The sequence below is a fragment of the Pecten maximus genome, unplaced genomic scaffold (assembly GCF_902652985.1).
Source record: "Pecten maximus unplaced genomic scaffold, xPecMax1.1, whole genome shotgun sequence".
Lineage (NCBI taxonomy): Eukaryota > Metazoa > Mollusca > Bivalvia > Pectinida > Pectinidae > Pecten > Pecten maximus.
This window is the reverse complement of record NW_022982986.1, coordinates 9,168-34,438: the sequence shown is the minus strand read 5'-3', so window position 1 is coordinate 34,438 and position 25,271 is coordinate 9,168. Positions and strand designations below refer to the sequence as shown.

The following is a 25,271-nucleotide window of genomic DNA, read 5'->3' as shown; positions in this document are numbered from 1 at the left end:
CATCGCAATCATTTTAGTGTTTGGGCGCATGCAGATGTACCTATAGCCAGTCAACAGTAAAAAATATTGACCGGTCAACAGTCGAAAATACTTTATTTACATAAAAAGTTAGGTAACAATAATAAATGTTACAATTTCTGTTTGACAAATTTCATTTTAGGTAGATGTTGTCATTTTTGTTAAATATTATGATAGTATAATGTAACGTTTTGATTTGGTTGGCCAAAAATAGTCCAGATGTATTGCTGGACAAAATAGTCCAGATGTATTGCTGGTCAAAAATAGTCCAGATGTATTGCTGGCCAAAAATAGTCCAGATGTATTGCTGGCCAAAAATAGTCCAGATGTATTGCTGGCCAAAAATAGTCCAGATGTATTGCTGGCCAAAACAGTTAAGAGTATACTTCCTGAGAACCTGTACATAGTTCGGAATCTTTATTATTCATTATAAAACATCCTCAGTACACCTCTCAATGAAGGTATACATGCGAGACCCAGAATAGACTGGTTTTCTATTCACAATTATAATATATGTGCATTGCTTTTTATTCTCTTCTTCACCGATTAAAAGCTGCAGGAAATGTTTTCTTTGTCTCCTTTACAAATCATTTTTGCATTCCTATTGCTGTAGACACCCTGTACAGTTGCAACCAAAGTCCTCCACTAGAGGGACAGTACAGAAGACAACTTCTGCAGATTTACAAGATCCTCTTTCTATAGTCAATGTCTATCGTAATGACCTTGTTGATACTGAAGTATAAAAAAGTTACAAAACACGAACCTGGAGCTGATGCGAACATGACTAAACTGTCTTCAATACAAGATATAGACGGGATTTCTTCTTTTGGAATAGGCTCAACAGTTATCTCATCAGAAGGTTTTCTTGACCTGGCGTCAGCTTCATGTATTGTCTGCTCCACATTAGGTCTGGTTTGTATTTGGTCTGTTTTCTTGTTTCTCACTTCAGATTCATCCATGTGCGGCTTGGTGTCTTCTGGTTTTACTGGAGGTCCACTTTGAACGGCCGGTTTTGGCAGTTTCTATAACAGAGTGGGCACATCTTAGTTTCATCATAATGAAATGCAAATAGATATAGCATATGTTTCATCCTTGCAAGCAACTGATCAAATATAATGAGGCATTGGCAATGTCATATTTCAAACTACAGGAGGACCAAAATTCTGTCTTTCTTCAAAAAGAAAAAGGATTTCAATATTTTTTTTTTTTTGGCTTAATATCCCATTTTAGGTCCCCTTTCTCCTGCCCCAAGAGTGCAACGTCCTTTGTTTTATTCAACATTAGATATCCTTTGCCCAATTATGCACCACACAAAACTTCATCAAAATCCATTCAGGCATTCAGGACTAGTAGAAATTTAAAGGATTAACCTCAATTTCCCCTATTGGCCCCGCCCCTCTGGCCCCAAGGGAGCCACATCCTGCATTAATACAACATTAGTTCTCATTTGCCCAATAATGCTCAAGACAAAATTTCATCAAAATCCATTCAGACATTCAGAACAAGTAGGAATTTAAAGGATTTACCTCAATTTACCGTATTGGACCCCAACCCCTTAAATTTCATCAAAATCCATTCAGGCATTCAGGACTAGAAGGGATTCAAAGAATTTACCTCAATTTCCCCTATTGAGCACCACTCCTCCAAATTTCATCATAATCCATTCAAGCATCCAGAACTAGTTGGGTTTCGAAGGATTTACCTCAATTTCCCCTATTTGGTCCCATCCTCCAAATTTCATCAAAATCCATTCAGGCATTCAGTCAACTATTAGGGATTCAAAGGATTTACCTCAATTTCCCCTATTGGCCCCCGCCCCTCCAAAATTCATCAAAATCCATTCAGGCGTTCGGGACTAGTAGAGATTTAAAGGAAATGTTGATGGACGACGGATGATGGACACTGCGCCATGGCATAAGCTCACCGGCCCTTTGGGCCAGATGAAAAAATGATGCTAAAAATTAACTACGTTGACCAATTGTGACACACAGAAGACACAAAATATTTAAAGATAAATCTTCTGTAATTAATTTCAACAAATCTTGGCCACTTTAAACATTGAATAAAAATGTAGTTCAACATCATGACTTAAGACCTCTTGGATATTAAGGAGTCATTTTAAGGTGGCAATTAATGCAAAATGTTTACAAACCCTAATGCCTTGAAACAAAATCTAAATATGAATGTAACTGCTCAAACGTGTACAAGTATTGTCAGGTAATACTTACATTCAAATTCCTCGGCCTGGCGTCAGGCAAACTCCTATCTGTTTTAAGAGTTTTGATCAGCTTTGTTATCTCACCATTCTCTGTTCCAGATGCTTTAGAGATAACAAAAAGGATAAGAAAACATGTAAACACAGTATTCGGCTTAATGTGCAACTATAAGCAAAACCCTACTGATTTTTAGTGAAAAAAGACAGGCGTACTATGTAAAAACATATAACAATATTGCTTACCTTAATGAAACAGAATTTCCAAAAAAAGAAAAAGGCACTTCATTTCTTCCTTTTTATATTTTTTCTAACCAGTTTTAACAAGGAAACATGTCCTTGTAAATGGTTGTTTTGAGAATACCCCACTTGTGTTTTAGTAAGTTCACATGGTGATTACTACATTGAATATGGTAATTTTTGTAATACTTGCTAATGTCCTGCTTCATAACCAATATACTGTAAAGTACATATTTTTAGTGGATATCTTATTTCAGCACTTTTTGTGCTGAAAGCATTACGCTTAATTATGATTCCGCTAATCACGCTTTCTATACACTGTTTCTATATGAATAATTTTGGTGCACCAATTCATCAATGCGTTACTCGGTTAAAATTGGGAAATGCCTTAAACTTTGAGTAGGCCAAATAAATTACATTTACATTATAACTTTGTACATTGCCTTGTGATACAAGGCCCTCGTATACCTTTAATTTACATTCTGTATTTATAGTTGTCCTCAGCATCATTAGCTACAAACTTATAAGCCACTACATCGTCTTCGGAAACATATCTTTAAATGTGTTTCTTTGTCAAGAGCTGCCAAGGTGTGATCATTTACACTATATTTATGTCTTTTTAACAATACCAAGGGCCCAATGGCCTCGAATCGCTCATCTGCTATCCAGTGATCCTTTTTATACATAAACATAATCAAGAACAAGTTTTTCAGAGACCAGATGTAAGATCTCAGGGCCTCACGGTTATCTGAAAAGGTATCTTTTAGATATTTTGGCCAATATAACTCTTTCAAACTTAAATCATGGTCAAGGTCATTCATTTGAACAAACGTCCTAGCCTTCACTCAAGTATGCTACAAGTCATTCATTTGAACAAACTTGGAAGCCCTTTACCCCAGCAAACAGACCCAATATCAAGTCCCTGGGCCTCTTGGTTATTGAGAAGAAGTTGTTTAAAGATTTTTGCCTTTTTGACCCTTGTGACCATGAATGAAGTCTTGAATGAAGTTCAACTTCATTCATTTGAATATTCATTTGCATAAGTTTGATAGCCCATACATCCCAGCATGCTACATGCCTAATATTAGGTCTCTACGCCTCTTAAATATTGTGAAAAAGTTGATGCCCGAAAGATGGACAGACGGACGCCCTTGGGGCAGGTGAGCTAAAAATGAGCAAGCTGGTTACACAGATAATTATAACTCCATTCCATCAAATAAATCAATAAATCAAAGTCCAATGGTTCATCAGACATCTTGTACAAAATGTTTGTATTTTAAATTGGTCAAGAGACCTTTATCCTCTACTGATGATAATCAGATGTGATACTTAATGGTAAAAAGTCATGGTGTGAATCGGAACTAAATCTGCCTTGGGGTTCATGAGATATCATTTACAAAAGCTTTGTATATATATATTTTATATGCAAAAGGCAAAGCCAAATAACTACAATTACACCAGCCTTTACGAGCTGTCCATGGTCAAAATCCTCCTAAAGACTTGAGCTATATTGCTTCAACAACAAGAACAGTATCGATAATATTTTATGCTCTTGACTCTGTTTTAAGTTACATTTCTTTGGCCATGCAGACTTAGTACTTACAGCTCCCATATGAACCAAATATTGGGAATTTGTCTTGATCTATTTTTATTACATTGGAAATGACACTTGAAATGAAACAATAACAATAAATTTTTTATCATGACAGGAACTAGGAAAATCACATTAACTGATGGTTGGTGCATCAAACAAATATTTCCTAAAATTATACAAAGAATTAAAAGAATCACAGTAATGGTTTCAAACAAATAAATGATTAAATCTTTCAGAACGGAATTCTAGATTTGTTGCAACCATGGTTAAAATTTGGCTAATATAATACCTTTCCTGATATTTTGATAATTTATTATTGATAGACCAATTAAACCTTTTTGAATTAATTAATAGGATGTTAAACAAAATAAACCAAATCAAATCAAATCAAGTAAACTATGGCAGCACAAAATATGCACTTACCTTCTACCAAAAGTTCCACTCCTTTATCTACCCTGTCTTCCCTGTCTTTCCTGTCTTCCCTGTCTTTCCTGTCTTCCCTGTCTTCCCTGTATTTCCTGTCTTCCCTGTCTTCCCTGTCTTTCCTGTCAGCAGTTACTCGAGACCGACAAGCCTATGACAACACAATCAATATGTCCATGTATTCATATGATATATATGGAATGATAAAATATGGCCAAAAACGAGAGAATTTTTAGCCAGACAGTTTTAAAAAGTTGGGTGACCTGTCGAGATTTAACAGCAACACCTCGCTAACTCATTTAGTCAAACTGTTTCTTTATGTGGCACCTATGACAGATCACAATAATTTCCCTGACACATCCTTTGCAAAAGTCAAAACTGAAGATGACTTTGCATCCTATATACTAGTACTTATCAGTATATTGATTGCATTAAAATATTATCACAAGTAAAATGGGGCCTATAGCTACTTCAAAAAGTCACAAGTAAAATGGGGCCTATAGCTACTTCAAAAAGTCACAAGTAAAATGGGGCCTATAGCTACTTCAAAAAGTCACAAGTAAAATGGGGCCTATAGCTACTTCAAAAAGTCACAAGTAAAATGGGGCCTGTAGCTACTTCAAAAAGTCATAAGATAATTGTTTATACATGTAATTATTCTTTGAAAATGTTTGCAAAATGCAGCTTAAACACAGATTAGAAACATGATAGAGTAAGTTTTGTTGCAGTCTATTAATCCTACAAAACTACTTGTTATAATACTGCTGTTGGAGAATTACAAAACTTAAGAACATCACAGTAGAAATTTATAACAGTTTGGAAACAAATGAGAGCTATTCCATCATTAAGAAAAAGCACTACATTTCCCCTTTATATGTCACCATATTGTTCTGTCGCTTTCCCTAAACCCTAATATGGCTCCTGGCTATATTTGCATATGTATCAGCACTTACTTACAGGGGGATAACTCTTATGAACTGTACTCATGTGTAGATCTGATAGTAATCTTTTTTTGGAAGGTAGCATTTTAGGAGTTTTTCATATCCCTTTAAAGTCTGATTGTTCTTTATTTTTTGAATCCATGTTGATTTCAGATATTATATATTAAATGTGAGTTGTGGGCATACATGAAATATAGAGAGAAATATTCAAAATGATGTCTCGCTTTAACGACAAATGTTACCGAAAAACTAAGGACATCAAAATCATTAGAATTACATACAACATTATACTTCCAAAGAATTTTGGAAAAAGATGGAAAAATGAAGATTTTCTAATCAAAGGGCTAAAGGCCCTGAGAAACGTCAGGGTCTGAGGTCATATAACAAGAAATTTAAAATTGGATTTTATAGTCAGTTACATTTGTATCAGATGAAATGTCTTAATCTGGTTATTCCTATTCTATATATATTCAAGAAAACGTGTATAACATATTTATCTGCTGACAACTTTCCAATAGCTGAGTATAGTTCTTTCCCTATTTCTTTAATGCTTGTGGAAGATTATTGATATACTCCTGAATCAGTAAAGCTGCTTGTAAACTTTGAAAAAAATCAACTGAACGACAAATTGGTCTATTAACAGAATATGTTGTACAACCAAAGACAAAATCCAAGATATACACAGCCTAAGTTTTTTTAATTTTATTTATACTATAAAATGTTAATTAGGCCTAAATGTAGCAAACATCTATTTTATGCCCCCTTGTAACATATTTTAACTCCGATAGAAAATTGTGGTTGCGTTGTCCGACGAGACATATCTAGTTTTGACATCGACGCCAGTACATCAGTCACGGATCGTAATCGTTAGATTCTTTTCAAATAAACAAATAATAACCTTATTTAATAAAATCCTCACGAAAAACGGCAAAGTAGTTTGTTACAACTTGCCTTCAATTCCTGGTGATATTTCTTGCGTATTCTACAAATGAATATGAAACTGCGAACGGTCGTTGGTTTAGCTTTACATTAGACATAACCGCCATTTTGGCCGATTAGTGATGAGTCACGTGACAGCTGAAGTTATCTCTAGAATGCTCGGGTGCATTTGACTACGTAAATTGGGTTGGTTTTAGGCTTATATGAAATGTTCCTGCATATGAACTCAGGATGAACATATGAGTCTAAGACATGTGGATAGTTTCTCTGTAAATGCATGTTTTCAAGGCAGGATCGAGACAGTACTACGTACTCCTACGCCAACAAAATTGCATATACTGACGAGGAAAATGTTTATATTTATACTCTAAAATAGTCTGAACATTCATATTTCATTTTAAATAATTGCAGTAAACACGGTTTACATCAGTTAAACAATGTTTACTGCTATCAATTGCTATCAAAATTGGAACTATATTAGGCTGCGGATGTACATGTATATCATTTGTATGACAGAAACCGGAAGTTGTTAACCGGAAACATAAGTGTCACTAACAACATTTTCCTACCACGACTATAACGGCAGGTGCCAAAGGCATCTTGACGTTAACAAGAGATCTTGGCGCCCACCATTGAATGATCTTTATAGGTTCCATGTCAGATTGATCTTTTCTCTACTTTTCCCTTCCTCTAAGTCTTACTAATCTGTGTAAATTCAGAAACAGTCCTCTAGTACTTTTCAAACAAGGGGAACCTATATATAAAATTTACGATTTAGCAATAATGGCTGTCTGCTGTTTTCGGATTGGTCCCAAAATGCAACACCAGGGACCATGGGGAACCTACATATGAAATTTGAGAAAGATCCCTTCAGTACTTTCTCAGAAATAGCGATAACAAACTTCAATTGTCAAAATACAAGATGGCTGCCTGTCGGCCATGTTGTTTTCCGATTGGTCTCAAAATCAAATATGCATAACTAGGCACCAAGGGAAACTTACATATGAAATTTCAGAAAGATCCATTCAGTACTTTCTCAGAAATAGCGATAACAAACTTCAATTGTCAAAATCCAAGATGGCTGCCTGTCAGCCATGTTGTTATCCGATTGGTCTCAAAACGCAATATGCATAACAAGGCACCAAGGGAAACCTACTTAATAAATTTTAGAAAGATCCCTTCAGTACTTTCTCAGAAATAGTGATAACAAACTTCAATTGTCAAAATCCAAGATGGCTGCCTGTCGGCCATGTTGTTTTCTGATTGGTCTCAAAACGCAATATGCATAACTAGGCACCAAGGGAAACCTACATATGAAATTTCAGAAAGATCCCCTATATACTTTCTCAGAAATAGTGATAACAAACTTCAATTGTCAAAATTCAAGATGGCTGCCTGTCGGCCATGTTTTTTTTTTATTGGTCTCAAAACGCAATATGCATAACTAGGCACCAAGGGGAACCTACATATGAAATTTGAGAAAGATCCCTTCAGTCCTTTCTCAGAAATAGCGATAACAAACTTCAATTGTCAAAATCCAAGATGGCTGCCTGTCGGCCATGTTGTTATCTGATTGGTCTCAAAACGCAATATGCATAACTAGGCACCAAGGGAAACCTACATATGAAATTTCAGAAAGATCCCCTATATACTTTCTCAGAAATAGTGATAACAAACTTCAATTGACAAAATCCAAGATGGCTGCCTGTCGGCCATGTTGTTTTCTTATTGGTCTCAAAACGCAATATGCATAACTAGGCATCAAGGGAAACTTACATATGAAATTTCAGAAAGATCCATTCAGTACATTCTCAGAAATAGCGATAACAAACTTCAATTGTCAAAATCCAAGATGGATGCCTGTCGGCCATGTTGTTATCCGATTGGTCTCAAAACGCAATATGCATAACAAGGCACCAAGGGAAACCTACATATGAAATTTGAGAAAGATCCCTTCAGTACTTTCTCAGAAATAGCGATAACAAACTTCAATTGTCAAAATCCAAGATGGCTGCCTGTCGGCCATGTTGTTTTTTGATTGGTCTCAAAACGCAATATGCATAAATAGGCACCAAGGGGAACCTACATATGAAATTTGAGAAAGATCCCTTCAGTGCTTTCTCAGAAATAGCGATAACAAGAATTATTTACGGACGGACGGACGGACGGACGGACGGACGGACGGACGGACGGACCACGGACGCAGGGCGATTTGAATAGCCCACCATCTGATGATTATCTACAAATAACATAGGTACATGACCTCTGTAAAATGAATCCTTTTTAAGTTATGGCCATTTTAAACTTTTCAATACATGACGTCATGGCAGCCATATTGGATTTCGGATCGACCCCATGATAACAAAACTTGGTCAGTACCATCTCATAGTTATTTTTCAAAATTTGTGCTGAATCGCACTGGTGGAATTTGAGAAGAAACTTAAAATGTGAGTCGTAGGCATACATAAAATATAGAGAGAAATATTCAAAATGGCGTACCACGTTAAATGCAAATGTTACCGAAACACTAAAGACATCAAAATCATCAGAATAACATTCTGTATTATACTAAGAAATTTATTTTGAAAAACATTGAAAAATGAAGATTTCCTAAAAATAGACTAACCTGACCCCTTAGCGAGCTTTTTTATTTGACCTCTGACCTTAAACTTTTCCCAAACATTGTCAAATCTCATCGAAGGAGCCTATCAGCCAAATATCATGCCTCTAGGAGTTTTGTGAGAAGATGTTGTTTAGATGTTTTATGAAACATGACCCCTGTGACCTTGAATATGAATCAAGGTCATTTCATTTTGGAAACTTTGTCCAGCCTCATTCAGGGAACATATCCACCAAAAATCATGACTCTTGAAGTCTGGGTTAGTATGAAGAAGTGGTTTAGATATATTAAGGAATTTGACACCTGTGACCTTGAATACGGGTCAAGGTAAATTCTTTTCCCTAGCTTTGTTTTGTTGCGTTTCATCCAAGGAACCTATTAGCTACATATCATGACTCTGGTAGTCTTAGTTAATGACATGAATTTGTTTGAAGATTTTAAGGAAGTTGACCATGTGACCTTGAATATAGGCCAAGGTGATTCCTTTTCAAAACTCTGTCTTGCCTCATCCATGGAACTTATCAGTTATCAGCCAAATATCATCACTCTGGAAGTCTTGGTTAGTGAGAAAGTGTAGTTTAGATGTATTAAGGAATTTTACACCCGTGAACTTGAATACAGGTGAAGGTCATTTCTTATGCAAAACTTCATCCAGGCTCATCCAGGAAACCTTTCACCCAAATATTATGATTCTGGGAGTCTTGGTTTGTGAGAATAAATTGTTAAAAGGTTTTAAGGAATTTGACCCTAGTGACCTTGAATATGGGCCAAGGTACGTTATTTCCTTTTGCAAACATTGTCAGGCCTCATCCAAGGAACTTATCAGCCTAATATCACGACTCAGGGAGTCTTGGTTAGTGAAAAGAAGTTGTTTAAATGGAAAAGTTTATGCGGACAGAAAACTGATGATGGACGAAGGATGGCACACGACAGTATAAGCTCACTTGATCCTTCCGGCCAGGTGAGCTAAAAAACAGTATTAAAAAATGTTTTACAGTGATGTTGCTTTAACCACATAATTTCTACCAGGAATCTAAATATAAACTTACTTGAATAAAAAATAACTTAGGGATGCCTTTTAATTGCTTCTTCGTTTCAAACTTTTTCAGAAGGTCGTCTATGTACAAACATTTGTCTTCCAACAGAATGCGATGTCGAAGTATATTTTTATTTTTGTTGTTTTCATTCTGCTCTAAGGCTTCCTCTCCGTGTGAGCTTATCATGACAACAATGATTCCAACCTTTTTGTTTACTGCATCTGTCAATACTGAAAATATATCAAAACATATATTTAAATTGATGAAACACATTTATTAATATGAAAAACACTCATACATTTCATTAAATCACTATTTCGGATATTCATTCCTTTGCTGTTTTCTTTAAGATTTGTGGATGCTGAATATGGAGGTGTCATTTATTTCGTAATCTTTAATATTGAGGCTGATTGTACTTAAAATCCTTTGATCAAATGTTGTTTGTCAGACAAATACAGCATTTCTTTAAATTAAAAGTTTCAGCAATGTCATAATTAACACTGTTGTTAAAACAAGTTTACCAAACTACTTATACAATGCCTTATTTTGCCAACAACAAAAAACAAGAGATCCCAGAGGGATCTTGGCCCCCACCATTGAATGATAGCTTATATAAAACTGAATTATAGCTGTAAAAGTGTTTTGTGTATGCTGTTTGAAGTGTGAATATATTGTTTTTCATTTGTGTTAAGGATGAGTTATCCCCCTTTAATGAAATTTGTTCAAATGAAAAACACAATAATAAGATACAACAATGCCATCTCTGGCCACCTGTTACAATTAAGACACTCATTTTCATTATTCTTTCCACCTTTTTTCTGTCTGGTTTTTCCTTTTTGTCAGTCTGCTCCACTTTCTCTGATCACATATAAGTTTATTTAGGTGTAAAAACGTTTTATTTTCCTAACAAATATATGATAAGACAGCCAGGATATGATCTTTCCCTCAGACAATTCAACCTTTTTTGTCTGGTTACATCAAGCTTCTAAAGTAGATAGATGAACACATTTTCTTTTATTTTGTAGAAACTAAAAAATAAACAATGTTTTTAAAAGTACATGTGAAGTGAAAGTTGTTTTATTTATAGCGGGCATATGTGACCTACAAACAACACACATGGGTTACGTCCCAGAGGTTCACAAACGAGTAGAAATTACATACGTTAAATACCTGAAATGAAAGACCCACTATGTACAATGTACGTTTTTTTACGTAAATTATGAACCTGAAATGAAAGACCCGGTTTTTACAACTGACCAACAGTCTGTGTTTTTTTTTACTGTAAGTTAAAAACCTGAAATAAACGAACTGCTATGTACAATGTACGTTTGTTACGTAAATCAGAAACGTGAAATGAAAGACCCACTATGTACAACTTACCATTAGTCCATGCTTTTTTATATGATTTTTACGTAAGTATGAAGATACAATGAATAAGTTGCAATGTGTAGTTTGGTATGTTCACAGTCTTTATATAAGAAGTTATCGCATCACGTTACGCCCATTTATTCTGATTGGATAATAATAATAAAAACTATTCACAATATTGTGTATTCTTAATCGTGTAAATAAAATTCAGACATACGCCACGTAATAATTAACATTAATTAATGTGGTGAATCGTAACTCACTTTGCTGTACCAGAAACTCCAAGCTACCTATTTAAAAGTACGCGACACCAGCGAGAACTACCCAAGCTGTCCGATAATTATTAAACCCGTATTCACTTAACAATGTGACACTTACTGAAGTAAATCAGCGGTATCTGACGACTTATTAGTGTGTAATTAACCCGGTTCTTGTGATCACTGCTTAATACGTAAATGTACCATGTGTGTAATTAATAACATGCATCTTTCAATGAGTCGTCATTACACGTAACGATGTTACAAGCCGATATCCTTGTTTACCCAATACAATTGTTAGTGATGTTAATTACCGATAATAAATTTATTACATGCATTTGTGATTGATTAAGTATCGTATCACATACTGTATGTTAGTGAATTAATTATTGCTAACTACGAAATAGCACTATGTAAAATAACTATAATAGATATTGTACGTCAAGTTGATCAAAGCAAGACCAGTCTACACTATAAAACCATTTAATACTGTAGCATTTAGGTCGATCGTAAAGAAAAGCAATGTACCGTTATAAAAACAGAGCTACTTTGTAACACAGGTAAACAACCGGGGCTATGACCTGGCAGCGGTCGCTATGACTACGCACAGTGTCAAGCGATAGTCTGTACAGCTGTCGACACGGGTGACTTGCCCGACATTTTTCTCTCCTCGTGGTGAAAAAATCGTCCGGATTATCGGGGGAAATTTACTAATGAAAAGTACCTTCCGTTCCCAAAATGGGCTTCCGGAATCGGAAACCGAATTTCCGGACTGGTGAGTACAAATAACGTTACGGAAATCCGTTCCCGTGCTATTCCGTCCGGACTGCGAGTTTTCCGGACTATCGGCGTCCGGATTATTGCGGGTCCACTGTATATATATATAGTATCCACAGGGTCGTTAATATTACTTACAAATGCACATGTTGAGAAATTGTCATGATCAAGGTCCAAAATTTTTCTTGCAGATGGTACTTCACCCAAGTATATTGTAGTGTAGAATAAAGAAAAAAAGGTTGTGATCTATTTTCTGTGGTGGGCTATTCAAATCGTCCCTCGGACGGAGGGACGGACGGGGGGACGGACGAAGGGATGGACGGAGGGCCGGACGGACGGAGGGATGGATGGACGACGGACCACGGATGCAGGGCGATTTGAATAGCCCACCACAGAAAATAGATCATAACCTTTTTTTCTTTATTCTACACTACAATATACTTGGGTGAAGTACCATCTGCAAGAAAAATTTTGGACCTTGATCATGACAATTATTCAACATGTGCATTTGTAAGTAATATTAATGACCCTGTGGATACTATGTGTTCATCTATCTACTTTAGAAGCTTGATGTAACCAGACAAAAAAGGTTGAAAGAATAATGAAAATGAGTGTCTTAATTGTAACAGGTGGCCAGAGATGGCATTGTTGTATCTTAATATTGTGTTTTTCATTTGAACAAATTTCATTAAAGGGGGATAACTCATCCTTAACACAAATGAAAAACAATATATTCACACTTCAAACAGCATACACAAAACACTTTTACAGCTATAATTCAGTTTTATATAAGCTATCATGACACTCAGTTAATGGCAAACATTTTGATGAAAATCATATGGTGATAGAATCAAACAGTGGAAGTGGAATAATAGATACTTTACAGGGGATGGCTGAGGCCAGCTATAGGCAGACTCTTAATACCAATTTTTATCAACTGAATACCAGTAGTGCGGTGAAGAACCTGTTATAATTATGCTAGCTTAAGTCTACTGAATTGGGTAAAGATCAGTTATTGTGGATAGCTACAACATGAAACTGGTAGAATTAACTGGTGAAAGGAATCAGATGATTGAATAACTGCTACTGTTGAAAATAGATATCCATGGAGAATGTAAAAAGGAGAGGTCAAACATTACTCCCTAACTCAAATATATACATTTTGTATGTTAAAGAGAAATCAATTCCTCCCTGACTCAGATATGTTAAAGAGAAATCATTTACTGCCTATATTTCATTATTTACATAAAATTATTTTTACATTTCTCTTTACCTGTATCTATGAGTGCATCAACTTCTTTTTCTGTTGTTTCCTTTTCAAGGTTGTTGCTTTTGAATGTAAAGTTTAAATGTTCCAAAACTCTCTCTAACTCTTTTCTATCCATTTTTTCTTCATGTTCCCTATTCATTTCATCATCGTACGTCCCTGTTCCATCGCTCATCCCATCATCACCTCTTCGATCAAAATGTCTAATACCAATGTAAAGAGCAAGACGCTTGTCAATCTCGGACTCTATTTTGTACTGTGAATCATCTCTGTCAAGAAAATACAATGACACATTATCATACACAATTTTAACAACTTTGAACTGAATATATTTCATAAAGCACACACATACGCTTTGACTTTTTCTAACAAAAGGTCCAATGGGCCTTTATCACTCAACTACTCAGCAGGATATGAAGAAAACCCTTTTCCACTCATTGAACACATCCTCTAATCAGCATGCTACTGACCGAATTTCATGATCTGGAACTCTTGGTTATTAAGAAGAAATTGTTTGAAGATTTTAAAATATTTGACCCCTATCTATTTAACAAATCTGGTAGCACTTTTTTTTTTTTGGTAATTGATCAATGTTAAAAAGGAGGTTGACACTAGATAATAGATAACTACAACACCATGGCATCAAGGGGAGGTAACCTGATACATATTTTATAACATAAAGAAAATGGCTGCAGGTTACTGATTCAGTCAAGGTCTTCCTAAAACATAATACATGTATATTATCAAGGGAAATAGTGGGGAAAAGCAACAAGTATTTAACACAATGTTCTATCTAGAAAAATCTACATGTGCACCATGCTATTTAACATAGCTTTGATATCAGGTAAATACAAATAATTGTCCAACTAACATAAATTGAGGATTTTGTAAACAGAGCCATACTAGTGAAACTAGTCTTTATCTGTTTGTATGTTGAAGGAAACAAATGTTGACCATGTCACAATAAACCAATTTAATTCAACACAACATAACGCTCCTCCTCTTTGGCATATTCTGAATCTAAACCTGAACTTGTGATATGCATCAATACCAAATTTAAAAGATGTCACTTATCCACTTTACATTAATGCTTTGATAATGAAATGTGTATGGGGAATGAGAATACTTACATGTTTTCAGTTTCTAGAGCTCTCTGACATATAACAGGTGTGGTTTGTGTGTCTGTTTCAGCCTTGGGTATGGTTTGTGTGTCTGTTACAGCCTCGGGTGTGGACTGTTTGTCTGTTACAGCCTTGGGTGTGGTTTGAGAGTCTGTTTCAGGCTTGGGTTTGGTTTGAGAGTCTGTTTCAGGCTTGGGTATGGTTTGAGTGTTTGTTACAGCCTCGGGTATGGTCTGTGTGTCTGTTTCAGCCTTGGGTGTGGTTTGAGAGTCTGTTTCAGCCTTGGGTGTGGTTTGCGTGTCTGTTACAGCCTCAGGTGTGGTTTGCGTGTCTGTTTCAGCCTTGGGTGTGGTTTGAGAGTCTGTTTCAGGCTTGGGTATGGTTTGTGTGTCTCTTACAGCCTCAGGTGTGGTTTGTGTGTCTGTTACAGCCTCGGGTGTGGTCTGCGTGTCTGTTACAGCCTCGGGTGTGGTCTGCGTGTCTGTTACAGCCTCGGGTGTGGTTTGAGTGTTTGTTACAGCCTCGGGTGTGATTTGAGAGTCTGTTTCAGCTGTGGGTGTGGTTTCTGTGCCCGTCCATCCATGGGGAATGCTGTCTGTAACATCCTTTGCTATCTCACAACTGCTTTTCATTCCTTCACAAAGTGGAAAAAAAATAAAATTATAATCGATGTTACCAATAGACTATTAGTCATATATACTTCTCAATAATGATCTCATTAAAACATATGATTAGCACAAGTGAAATGGGACCTACAGTACCTTCTTTTGAAAAAATAAAAGTCATACTTGACTATCAATTACACACCTTTTCCTGATTCTACAATGTACTTTTATTTCCTCTTTTAGATATCTCATCATGACATCTCTTCAAAAGATTTATCTTGATTAAATTTTTAATTTGTTCACATATTAATCCAAACATATTGATTTGACTAGAATAACTACAGACTATGATCAGTTGTACAAAACGTCTAATTTCCTACTTTACAGTAAATATTTGTGTGGTTAGATAGTAGATATGTATATATGAAGTAATACCACATTAACACACTGTGTATTGTGCATGTATTTTATTTCAGGGTTTTGGTGTGCTGTTTATTATGATGAATTTTGGGGAGATATTGGTGTCCTGGACTCAAGCTTCCTGATGGACATATATAACTTTGATGTGTAAGCATTGGAACTCATTAAAATTTTAGAAATGGTCCTGGACTAGCCTGAAAAATCTTACAAAAATTCTTGTTTTTCAGAATTTGTGGTAGATTAATTCTCCCAATATTACCCTCATTTAATTGAGGCATTACTACTATGATCATTTCTTGACTGTCGCTAGAGTAAACTGGTTGTAATAAAATTACCACAAGGTTATGCCCAGTTACACTATTTCACAGCTACCAACAGCTACAGCAGAGGTTCTGAGGGAAACGTAACACCCACATCCAAGCGGACATTATTTCTGTCATCAATTACCGCATTAAGCCTTAATTGTTTGGCTAAATAATTAGATTAATTAGACATACTTGTGGCGATATATGCAAAAGAGATTACTTAATTTTACTTTTCCTTGAAAGTGTGTGTAAGTTTGAGCTGACAAATGTTCATAATTCCGTGTGCATGGCGGATACCGTAGCTTTTCCTCTTACGGTCGATTTCAAGAAAATAAACAAATTTTGCTATTTCCTCATTACAAATACAAAATAATCAGATTATCAGAATAATCTTAATCATCAAGTATTTAGTAGAATGATTTTAGCAAAGTTTTGTGCTAATCTGTGTTAGTGTCATTTTCATACATAGTTTTCGGGACCTCCTGGACATCATTTTTGGTCAAAAATTTTCATGCGCAAAATATACGGATAGAAGTTTTTTTCAGCATTTTCAGCCCCAAAAAGTACCTGCGCAAATTACACTGGTGCTCAAATCACACAGGTTTTTGCGGTACATCAAATGACAAGGTACATATATAGATGCAGATATTTATAAATAGCACCATCAAATGAAAAAACAATGCTTCTTATACAACTTTGAAGTTAAAAGTTAAGCTGGGTCATTTATACTTATGATAAGCTGATTACTTCTTTATTGAAATATAAGAGCGGCCTAGGTTTAGCTATTTTAATAAATTTTGTAACCTTCATCCAAGTACATACTATTGGCCAAATATCAGGTTTCTGTGTCCCATGGTCATTGTGAAATTGTTGTTTAAAGATTTTAACACATTTGACCCATGTTTCCTAGAATGTAGGTCAAGGTCATTAATTTGAACAAACTTGGTAGCTTTCACTCCAACATGCTAACATGCCAATAGGCCCAATATCAATTTCAGGGCCTTTTGGTTATTGAGAAGAAGCTTAGTCTTTCAATGATTTTAGCATATTTGAACTCTGTGACCATGAGAGTAGGTCCAGGTCATTCATTTGAAGTACGTACTTAAGTAATTGGTAGCCCTTAATTCATCCCAAAATGCAACAGGACCGATATCAGGTCTTTGAGCCTCTTGGTTACTGAGAGGAATTTGTTTAAAGGGAAAAGTTGATGCCAAACACACTACAGATGCCCCACCATAGCTTATAAGCCTTTCAAGCAGGCAAGGTTAACAACTGCCTAATCTTGTTTTCAATTGATCATGATTAATCTTTGTTGGAGTTGTAGCATCTTTTCATTGTTAAAGTAAAACTTTTGCAGTAATTAAGCTCTTTACAACACACAGCTAATACAATAAATTGAGCTATCAAACCTGTGCCGTCCTGGTTATTTTGGTCCTCTTCAAATTTAAAAACATCATCATGGCTTGGAATGTCACATTCTGCGTTCACCAATTCCCTTATTTGTTTTCTGAAGTCTTTAGTTTTTGGATCTAAGTACAAATAAACATGACATATGTAAAACAATTTAATAAATATAAAGTAAATCAAATCCTACAATAATATTATATCAAAGATCAACATATAGGTCACATGTCAAATTGTTATCCAAATACATATCTATAATCAATAAGGTATTATTTTTATCTAAATATTTTGTAACAATGTAAACTAAATAAAAGGTTTATATATAGGTCTGTAAAGGCCTCTTGATGAAATATCCATCACTATCAATCTAACAGTATTTCCAATCATGATCAATGTGAATAGTTTTTGTTGAAGTCATGTCAATAGATTTTTGAAAAGGGGTGTAGAGCCAATGCCGGTGAGTTTATTAGTGGCTGGAGGGCTGGGTTCCTGGGTACCTGAGCTGGATATCCGGAGATCCGGATCCGGTCCTGAGATCCGGTCTCCTTTGCCTGTTGTGATTGACCCTACCTACTTTAGATTTTTGAAAGATAGAACATAAAAGGGACCCATTTATTTTCAGCAAATCCATTCAAAATCTTTAGAAGGACACATTTTTTCTCTGAAAGAAAATGATCCTGTTGATACAAAACTGCTTAAAAGTCATGGGTCAACTGAATACTCACTTGAGCTATCAAAATTAATCAATGACTGTGAATTATTATGATTATAAACATATTGAAACTTCAACAGGCCTGGAGCTCCAAACAAAACAAACGGGCATACCCACAAAGGGACAGACAGACAATGCCATAACCTTAATATGTATTGTCAAAATTTTCCATGAGCATATACATGTAAAATTATACCAGGTAAATTGAGTAAGCAGCGAAGAAAACATATTTGTAAAAAAAACAGTCACTTAACTTGACATTATCTGTTCACGTATTATGGGGATTATAATAAAAAAAGGACAAAAATGGTTCTAAGTTATATCCAAACAAATGTCCTATACTTGTATAGGACAGTATTGACAGGTATTGACTAGTATTGACAGGTGGTTGTATTGTAATTGACAAATAAATATATGACTTAGGAAACTACACTCAATATAAAGCCATTATTAAAGGACATATCTAGCATCTGATAATACATTATCAATAATATATAATCAATTACATTGAACATTATAATTTTATCTCTGTGTATATTGAACGCTATCATTTAAATCAGCAAAATGATTGAAGTCTATTTTTGCCAGGCTTATCCCATGAAATACTGACCTTTGTCTAGGCATATGCAATGCAGGATGGCTCTTTTTGCTTTTAACAGCTTTTCTGGATCTTCCTCAAAGTGCTCAATTATTCCTGCATTGATCAGGTCACATTGCAATGCAATTTCATAATCTCTCTTGTGTGTTGCTGTAATAAAAATGTTATTTTCACACAGGAAAATAGTATCCATAGCAGGCACGCATATAAATTAAGTCATACAATGTCACTTGTTTATGATCACTTCCACCTTTCAAATTTACACTGGGTATCAATCGTACGTTCATATATATCAGTGGGTGTCTTTGGAGACTTGGTATTACTATTAGTATATTGCTCATAGAATGTTGATCAATAATATAATCCTAATACGTGTAGAATATTCTACATTAACTGTCACAACATTGGAAAGAAAGAATACACACCGAAGATGACACAGTAAGTTTGATATCACACATTCGTTAACATAAACCAGTAATACTTCTTGTCGCGAATATTTGTCTAGTGTGTGGACATCCTCATATAAGTCCGGCTGTTGCCTCGACTATGGTGGGATGCATAATAAAGGTAAAACGAAACCACGTCTTATTACAATGTTAACCATGGTGATTTGTCTTTGGAGTCTTGGATATTAAACACACTTCCTATATATCTGTGTAGTGAACTAGGAAATAGACAAGTTTTATATATTATGTGTTCAAAGTTACCTAGAGTAGTTAAAGCTATACGCTATAGTCAGCCAAATCTATTCGAGTTGCTTCCCTTAGATCAGTAGTTAATTAACCCGTTTTAGGTTTACACCCTTCATTCTATATCAAGGTAAAATATAACCAAACGATAGAACCTGAAAGTCAGTCGTTATTAGGTAGCACACGGTCCGTGGGACCAGTGGTCAGTGCCTAGGGCTATATTTGGAAATGACGAAATATGGGGTGTAGATGCGCCCATATTTCGGGGTAAAGGTCACGATTGGTCAATTGACCACATCGTCAATTCATACATATTAATTAACCCTTAGGGGATATAAAAAGACTTGCGCGTTTTGCATAAGGAGTTCTCCAGCAGCTTTCAGTCTAAACGGACTTAGTGCCGTTTGGATGTACATATTTAGGATGTGAGGACTTGGTTTTGTTTAAATGTATGTGAACTGTTAAGTGTGAATGCGCCGGCGATAGTGTGGAAGATGGATGAAACTTCATTGGATTGTATTGTACCTTCGGGATTTTCCTGTGGATTAATAAATATAAGTAAACTCTATATCCAGTGTTGAATTATGTTTATCACACCACAACCATCCCAAAAAGAACTTTCACGTCCCGTGTTCATGGAGAGCGGACGTTACAATTGGTGGCAGCAGCGGTGGGATGGTTTTAAAATGTGGTTGTGATAAACTGGAACAAACACTATGGATGTAAGAATTCTACGAAAAACTGTGATGTCTTTCGTTCGACGGAGTTTGGTACGATTGGATTCATACAACTCGTCAAATCCTGTAGTGCTATCGAGAGCACGAAAACTGTGTGTTTTAAGTCCGTTACTCTTCTAAGGAACGGCATATATTCGGAAACTTTGTTCGGAAATGGATTTTTAACCCTAGAAGTGCTTGCCTCGAGCTTGTGGATTTATCTCCGCTACCCACATCATATAGTTGTGTGTTTCACAAAGAAATGTTGAGTAATGGAACGTTTTGACTGTGTGTTTAGCAGTTGTGTTCTCTATTATATTGAAGTTGTAATGAGAAATCTATTTACTCGGGATATGATGCAGGACATAGGTCTGGGATTTTCGGAGGATATTTACCATCGGGAAGCTGAGGATTTTTCTAGTGGTTTCCGAGTTACTATGGAAGTTAACTCATTGTGTTGTCTCGCGTTGATAGTGCCTAACGGAGAAGTATTTAGGAAATTAAAAGTGAATATTTTCGCTACTTGGAAGTTAAAATCCGACAATTTTCCGGGATTATATACAGGATATATACAGGACATGTATAGGAAATTTTATCCAATGAACCGTGAGTACATTTAAAAATCATCGAAATATTGTCGAATAACGCTTATAACAGCTGTGACGGTGTCAAAGAACTTTCGAATTGCTAAATAAAATGATTAAGCATTTTAGACACATGTTTTTGACCATTTAGGAAACTATGATCGTTCATAGATTGTGACGACTCTCAGAATAAGTAGTAAAATGAGCAGGAACTTGATCAGTGTATCGTGTGTCAGTCCTAGATTCGGGAAGGCTCAAATCAGGGAATAACCAAAGTCAAGTATCGCCAATTTCTGGACCTAAGACAGTAAGGTTGATGGGGTCGACCATACGGGGAAAGCGAACGGTGGTGCTAAAACAGACATTGGGAGAAAGTGGAAAAGTTTAAAATCTTCCGCGCAAAGTCGCAGACAGGAAGATGTGAAAGCTAAATTCGTGATGTTCGAAGCAACGCGAATAGGAAGTTGATAGCAAAATAGCCGCTAACTTAATTGGAAATTAGACTCTGGGGCCAGGAGTAATTCCATGATGGAAACATCTTTTGGCGTATCATCGAATACAATGTAACACCAGAAGAACGCCCTGTGTTAGTACCGTTTCGCACGCGATTTGAAACTACTTATGTCATGGAGAAATGTGCATTATTCAGAAATTGTGAAAATGTGGAATTGAAGAGACAAGTTTTAGCTCGTGGTTTTGGTATAGAAAATGAAGAATTTCTGGAGAATATATGTTAACATAGCAGATGATGTGTATCCTACACTTATTTGGTCGTATAGATGATATTTGGTCGCATTCAGTGGAGCTGTGGTTTAATTCGCTTGTATTTGTTAATTTGACTCTTTTCATCGATGTCAGATTGAGCCAAGTCCGCGTTCGTTACGTCTCAGCTAGTGAGGATGATATTTGTACATGTAGATGATTTTGGACTTTGAATAGTGCCAATCATGTGTTCCAGGATGGAGTAGGCGCTAAGTGGAACGCTAGTGCATATAATACTATATATATACGTAGTGCTGCATCTGGACAATAATTGTGTACGCGAAGGATTTTAAACAGTTTTGGTATAGTTTGACCGCTGTTTGGTAGCCTTGATATCGCGCGAAATTTAAGGCGAATAATGCAACTTCTTGTACAATGAAGTTTAGATCCTAGGACAGGTGGTTTCTCAGGATAGCATTGGAACTCCTTCGAAAATCGCGGCAGTTGAAGCGATGTTGCTCCAGTTTTGTATATTACCGAGTTACAGCTATAGAGCGTTAGATCTCGGAATTGCGTCAAATTATCGGAAATTCATGTTTGGTTTCGCACTAATAGCGAAATGTCTGCGTGACCTCGCCAGGAAAAGGTGTTTAAGTGGTCAAATTATGGACTAAGGAATGCTCAGTGTATGTTCGCATTCAACGAACTGGAATAACGACATATCTGCTCCGATTCTCGGATATCCAAGCTTGGAAAGTGGAATTTATATTCTTTACACGGATGCTAGTAACTTTGTCACATTTAATGGTAAACTCTGGATTTACATTAAGATAAGTGAAAATTAATGTTTTTCAAAGGACATATACTGGAAACAATATTCAATTCGAACTCAGTAATAATTCGAATTAACTCGGTAAACGTGTTGACAAAGTTTACCAATCATTCAGTACGGCACGGAAAACGGTAGCTATATTCATGACCAAAATGTGTTATGATATTGGAGATAAAATACGCAGATTCCAACATTAAATAATAGTGGGAACTAAGGCTAAGTTAGCCCGTGATTGGACCGGACCGTGGCCAGTAGTCGCACGGCTTAGTGATGTGTTATTTAGAATTCGTTACTCCGGAAGATCAGAGCCAGTTGTAATACACAGTGGCAATTGGAAGCCTTACGGAGGTACACGTACAGGGGACAGCGCGACCGACCCCAGCACAGTGGGAGCTTCCACCCCTACCAATAATTTACCTAAGCGTTTGGACTCGCCAGGTCCAACGACTGACCAGAAGTGGACACCCCTCGTTGTCAGGACAACGCGAACTGGGCGAGCCATCGAAACTTAGAAAACTTCAAAGGACTTACGAAGATCATCGACTATTGCCCTTTATGGACGCATGCCCAGTGGGGATGAAGATTGGATTACGTAGTTATCATCGACATAATTATTGCCCTATATGGACGCATCAGGCCCCTGGGGGGATGAAGAATGGATTTTGTCTTGAATCGGTAAAGATTTCAACTTTTTGAAGTGACTGAACTTATCTAATTCAAAAAGTGATGTTCGTTGAACTCTTATTTTGGATCATTACCAGAGAAAGAATAAAGTTTTGTGAATCGCGAACATTCAGGACTTTTAAAGGATTATTAACTTTTTAATAGGAACGGTGCAAAATTATCAAGGGATTTAAACGTTGATACTTTGATCTGATGTTTGAACTGTGATATTAATTCAAACTTTCGACTTGGATTAGAACATTTAGTGAAATACGGAAATTGGTTACTTTTGGATTAGTAACTTTTAAATGGACTGAATTATGCAAAATTACCAAAGGACCATACGTGCGTGGATACTTTACAGTGACAGCATAATTTAATACAAGTGATGCAGAGAGTGTAGCTGAACTTTGTGATATCAAAAAGTGACTTAAAGTAATTTCCGATGGATATATTATTTAGGACAAACACACTAACTGTGATTATTAGTTATTGTTTCCGTGGATCACATTTATACATGTGATTTTTTGGAATTTATTTCACTGTGTCAAAGGTAATGTACGATATAGCATGTTCATTAATATTATAGTTGTGAGTATTGCCTCCAATGTTAGATTTCTATCTTAGATGTAACTCAAATTAAGGGTTATGGGTGGATTTTATCTCAATATTGTAGTATATCGTATTAGTGGATACGTATACTTGGGGGTTTGGACGTTACAACTAAACCATACATATATTTGTTATTTCATATCAGAAATATACTTGAAAAATGATATTCGATTGTGTCCGTGTAGCCAAATAGGTAGGATATCGATGTAAAATTGAGAATTTATATACAGTCTGATGACGTTTTATGTGTGCAGGAGTATAACGTGTGATAGAGATGTACGGAGAGTACGAGTTGCTGTATGTTTTTGTAGACTTGGTACATTTTTGAAAACATTACGGTAAACCAGTAAAATGTATGTTAATATTTTGGTAGACATTAATTTTACGATGTTTGTTTGAACTTTGCGGATATATAGCCGCCAGGAGCTCGTAAGCGATCGATGTTAGCTATAGACTTGTAAACATTATTTTTATTACGCAAAGAAGTACGTAATATTTGGTGCGCTTAAAGTTTTAGTGCCAAAATCTTTTAAAATGCGTGTAGAATGTCAGGAAATAATATTTGACATTGAAGTTTAGACTCGTACATGTCGTAAGAAAAGTTTTGTTAATGCAATTTTAATATGTTTTATGTTTTCACGTTAGAATAGATAGATTGCTTTTGTTACGAAAACTATTAACTATGTATGACGTTTGTGGGGACACAAACTCTTCGAAAGAAGGGGGTTGTGTAGTGAACTAGGAAATAGACAAGTTTTATATATTATGTGTTCAAAGTTACCTAGAGTAGTTAAAGCTATACGCTATAGTCAGCCAAATCTATTCGAGTTGCTTCCCTTAGATCAGTAGTTAATTAACCCGTTTTAGGTTTACACCCTTCATTCTATTTCAAGGTAAAATATAACCAAACGATAGAACCTGAAAGTCAGTCGTTATTAGGTAGCACACGGTCCGTGGGACCAGTGGTCAGTGCCTAGGGCTATATTTGGAAATGACGAAATATGGGGTGTAGATACGCCCATATTTCGGGGTAAAGGTCACGATTGGTCAATTGACCACATCGTCAATTCATACATATTAATTAACCCTTAGGGGATATAAAAAGACTTGCGCGTTTTGCATAAGGAGTTAGTGTCCTAGGCTCGGTTATAACCGGAACAAGGACGTTAAGCCCCATCAATCAATCAATCAAGCATAAGGAGTTCTCCAGCAGCTTTCAGTCTAAACGGACTTAGTGCCGTTTGGATGTACATATTTAGGATGTGAGGACTTGGTTTTGTTTAAATGTATGTGAACTGTTAAGTGTGAATGCGCCGGCGATAGTGTGGAAGATGGATGAAACTTCATTGGATTGTATTGTACCTTCGGGATTTTCCTGTGGATTAATAAATATAAGTAAACTCTATATCCAGTGTTGAATTATGTTTATCACACCACAACCATCCCAAAAAGAACTTTCACGTCCCGTGTTCATGGAGAGCGGACGTTACATATAAAACAATTGTATTTGTCGAGTAAGTACATTGAGTAATTTAAAACTTTTTCAAACATACCGGCTTTCTCTGTCAGGGCAGCCATCCTCAGGCCAAGTGGCCTTCTCGACGTCGTCAGTAAT

The 25,271-nt window shown here is 36.0% G+C and overlaps 1 protein-coding gene across 2 annotated transcripts; it reads right to left on the bottom strand.

Annotated features, from left to right (window-relative positions):
* Positions 1-267: 267 nt before the first annotated feature.
* On the bottom strand, positions 268-25,271 carry LOC117321231 (the record flags this gene model as incomplete). Of its 2 annotated transcripts, XM_033875697.1 has the most annotated exon segments (10): positions 268-1,040; positions 2,247-2,338; positions 4,488-4,528; positions 4,610-4,638; positions 10,037-10,254; positions 13,700-13,962; positions 14,824-15,448; positions 17,554-17,673; positions 18,871-19,008; positions 25,210-25,271. In XM_033875697.1, coding segments are annotated over 10 exon segments (1,893 nt in total). In that variant the 3' UTR covers positions 268-698.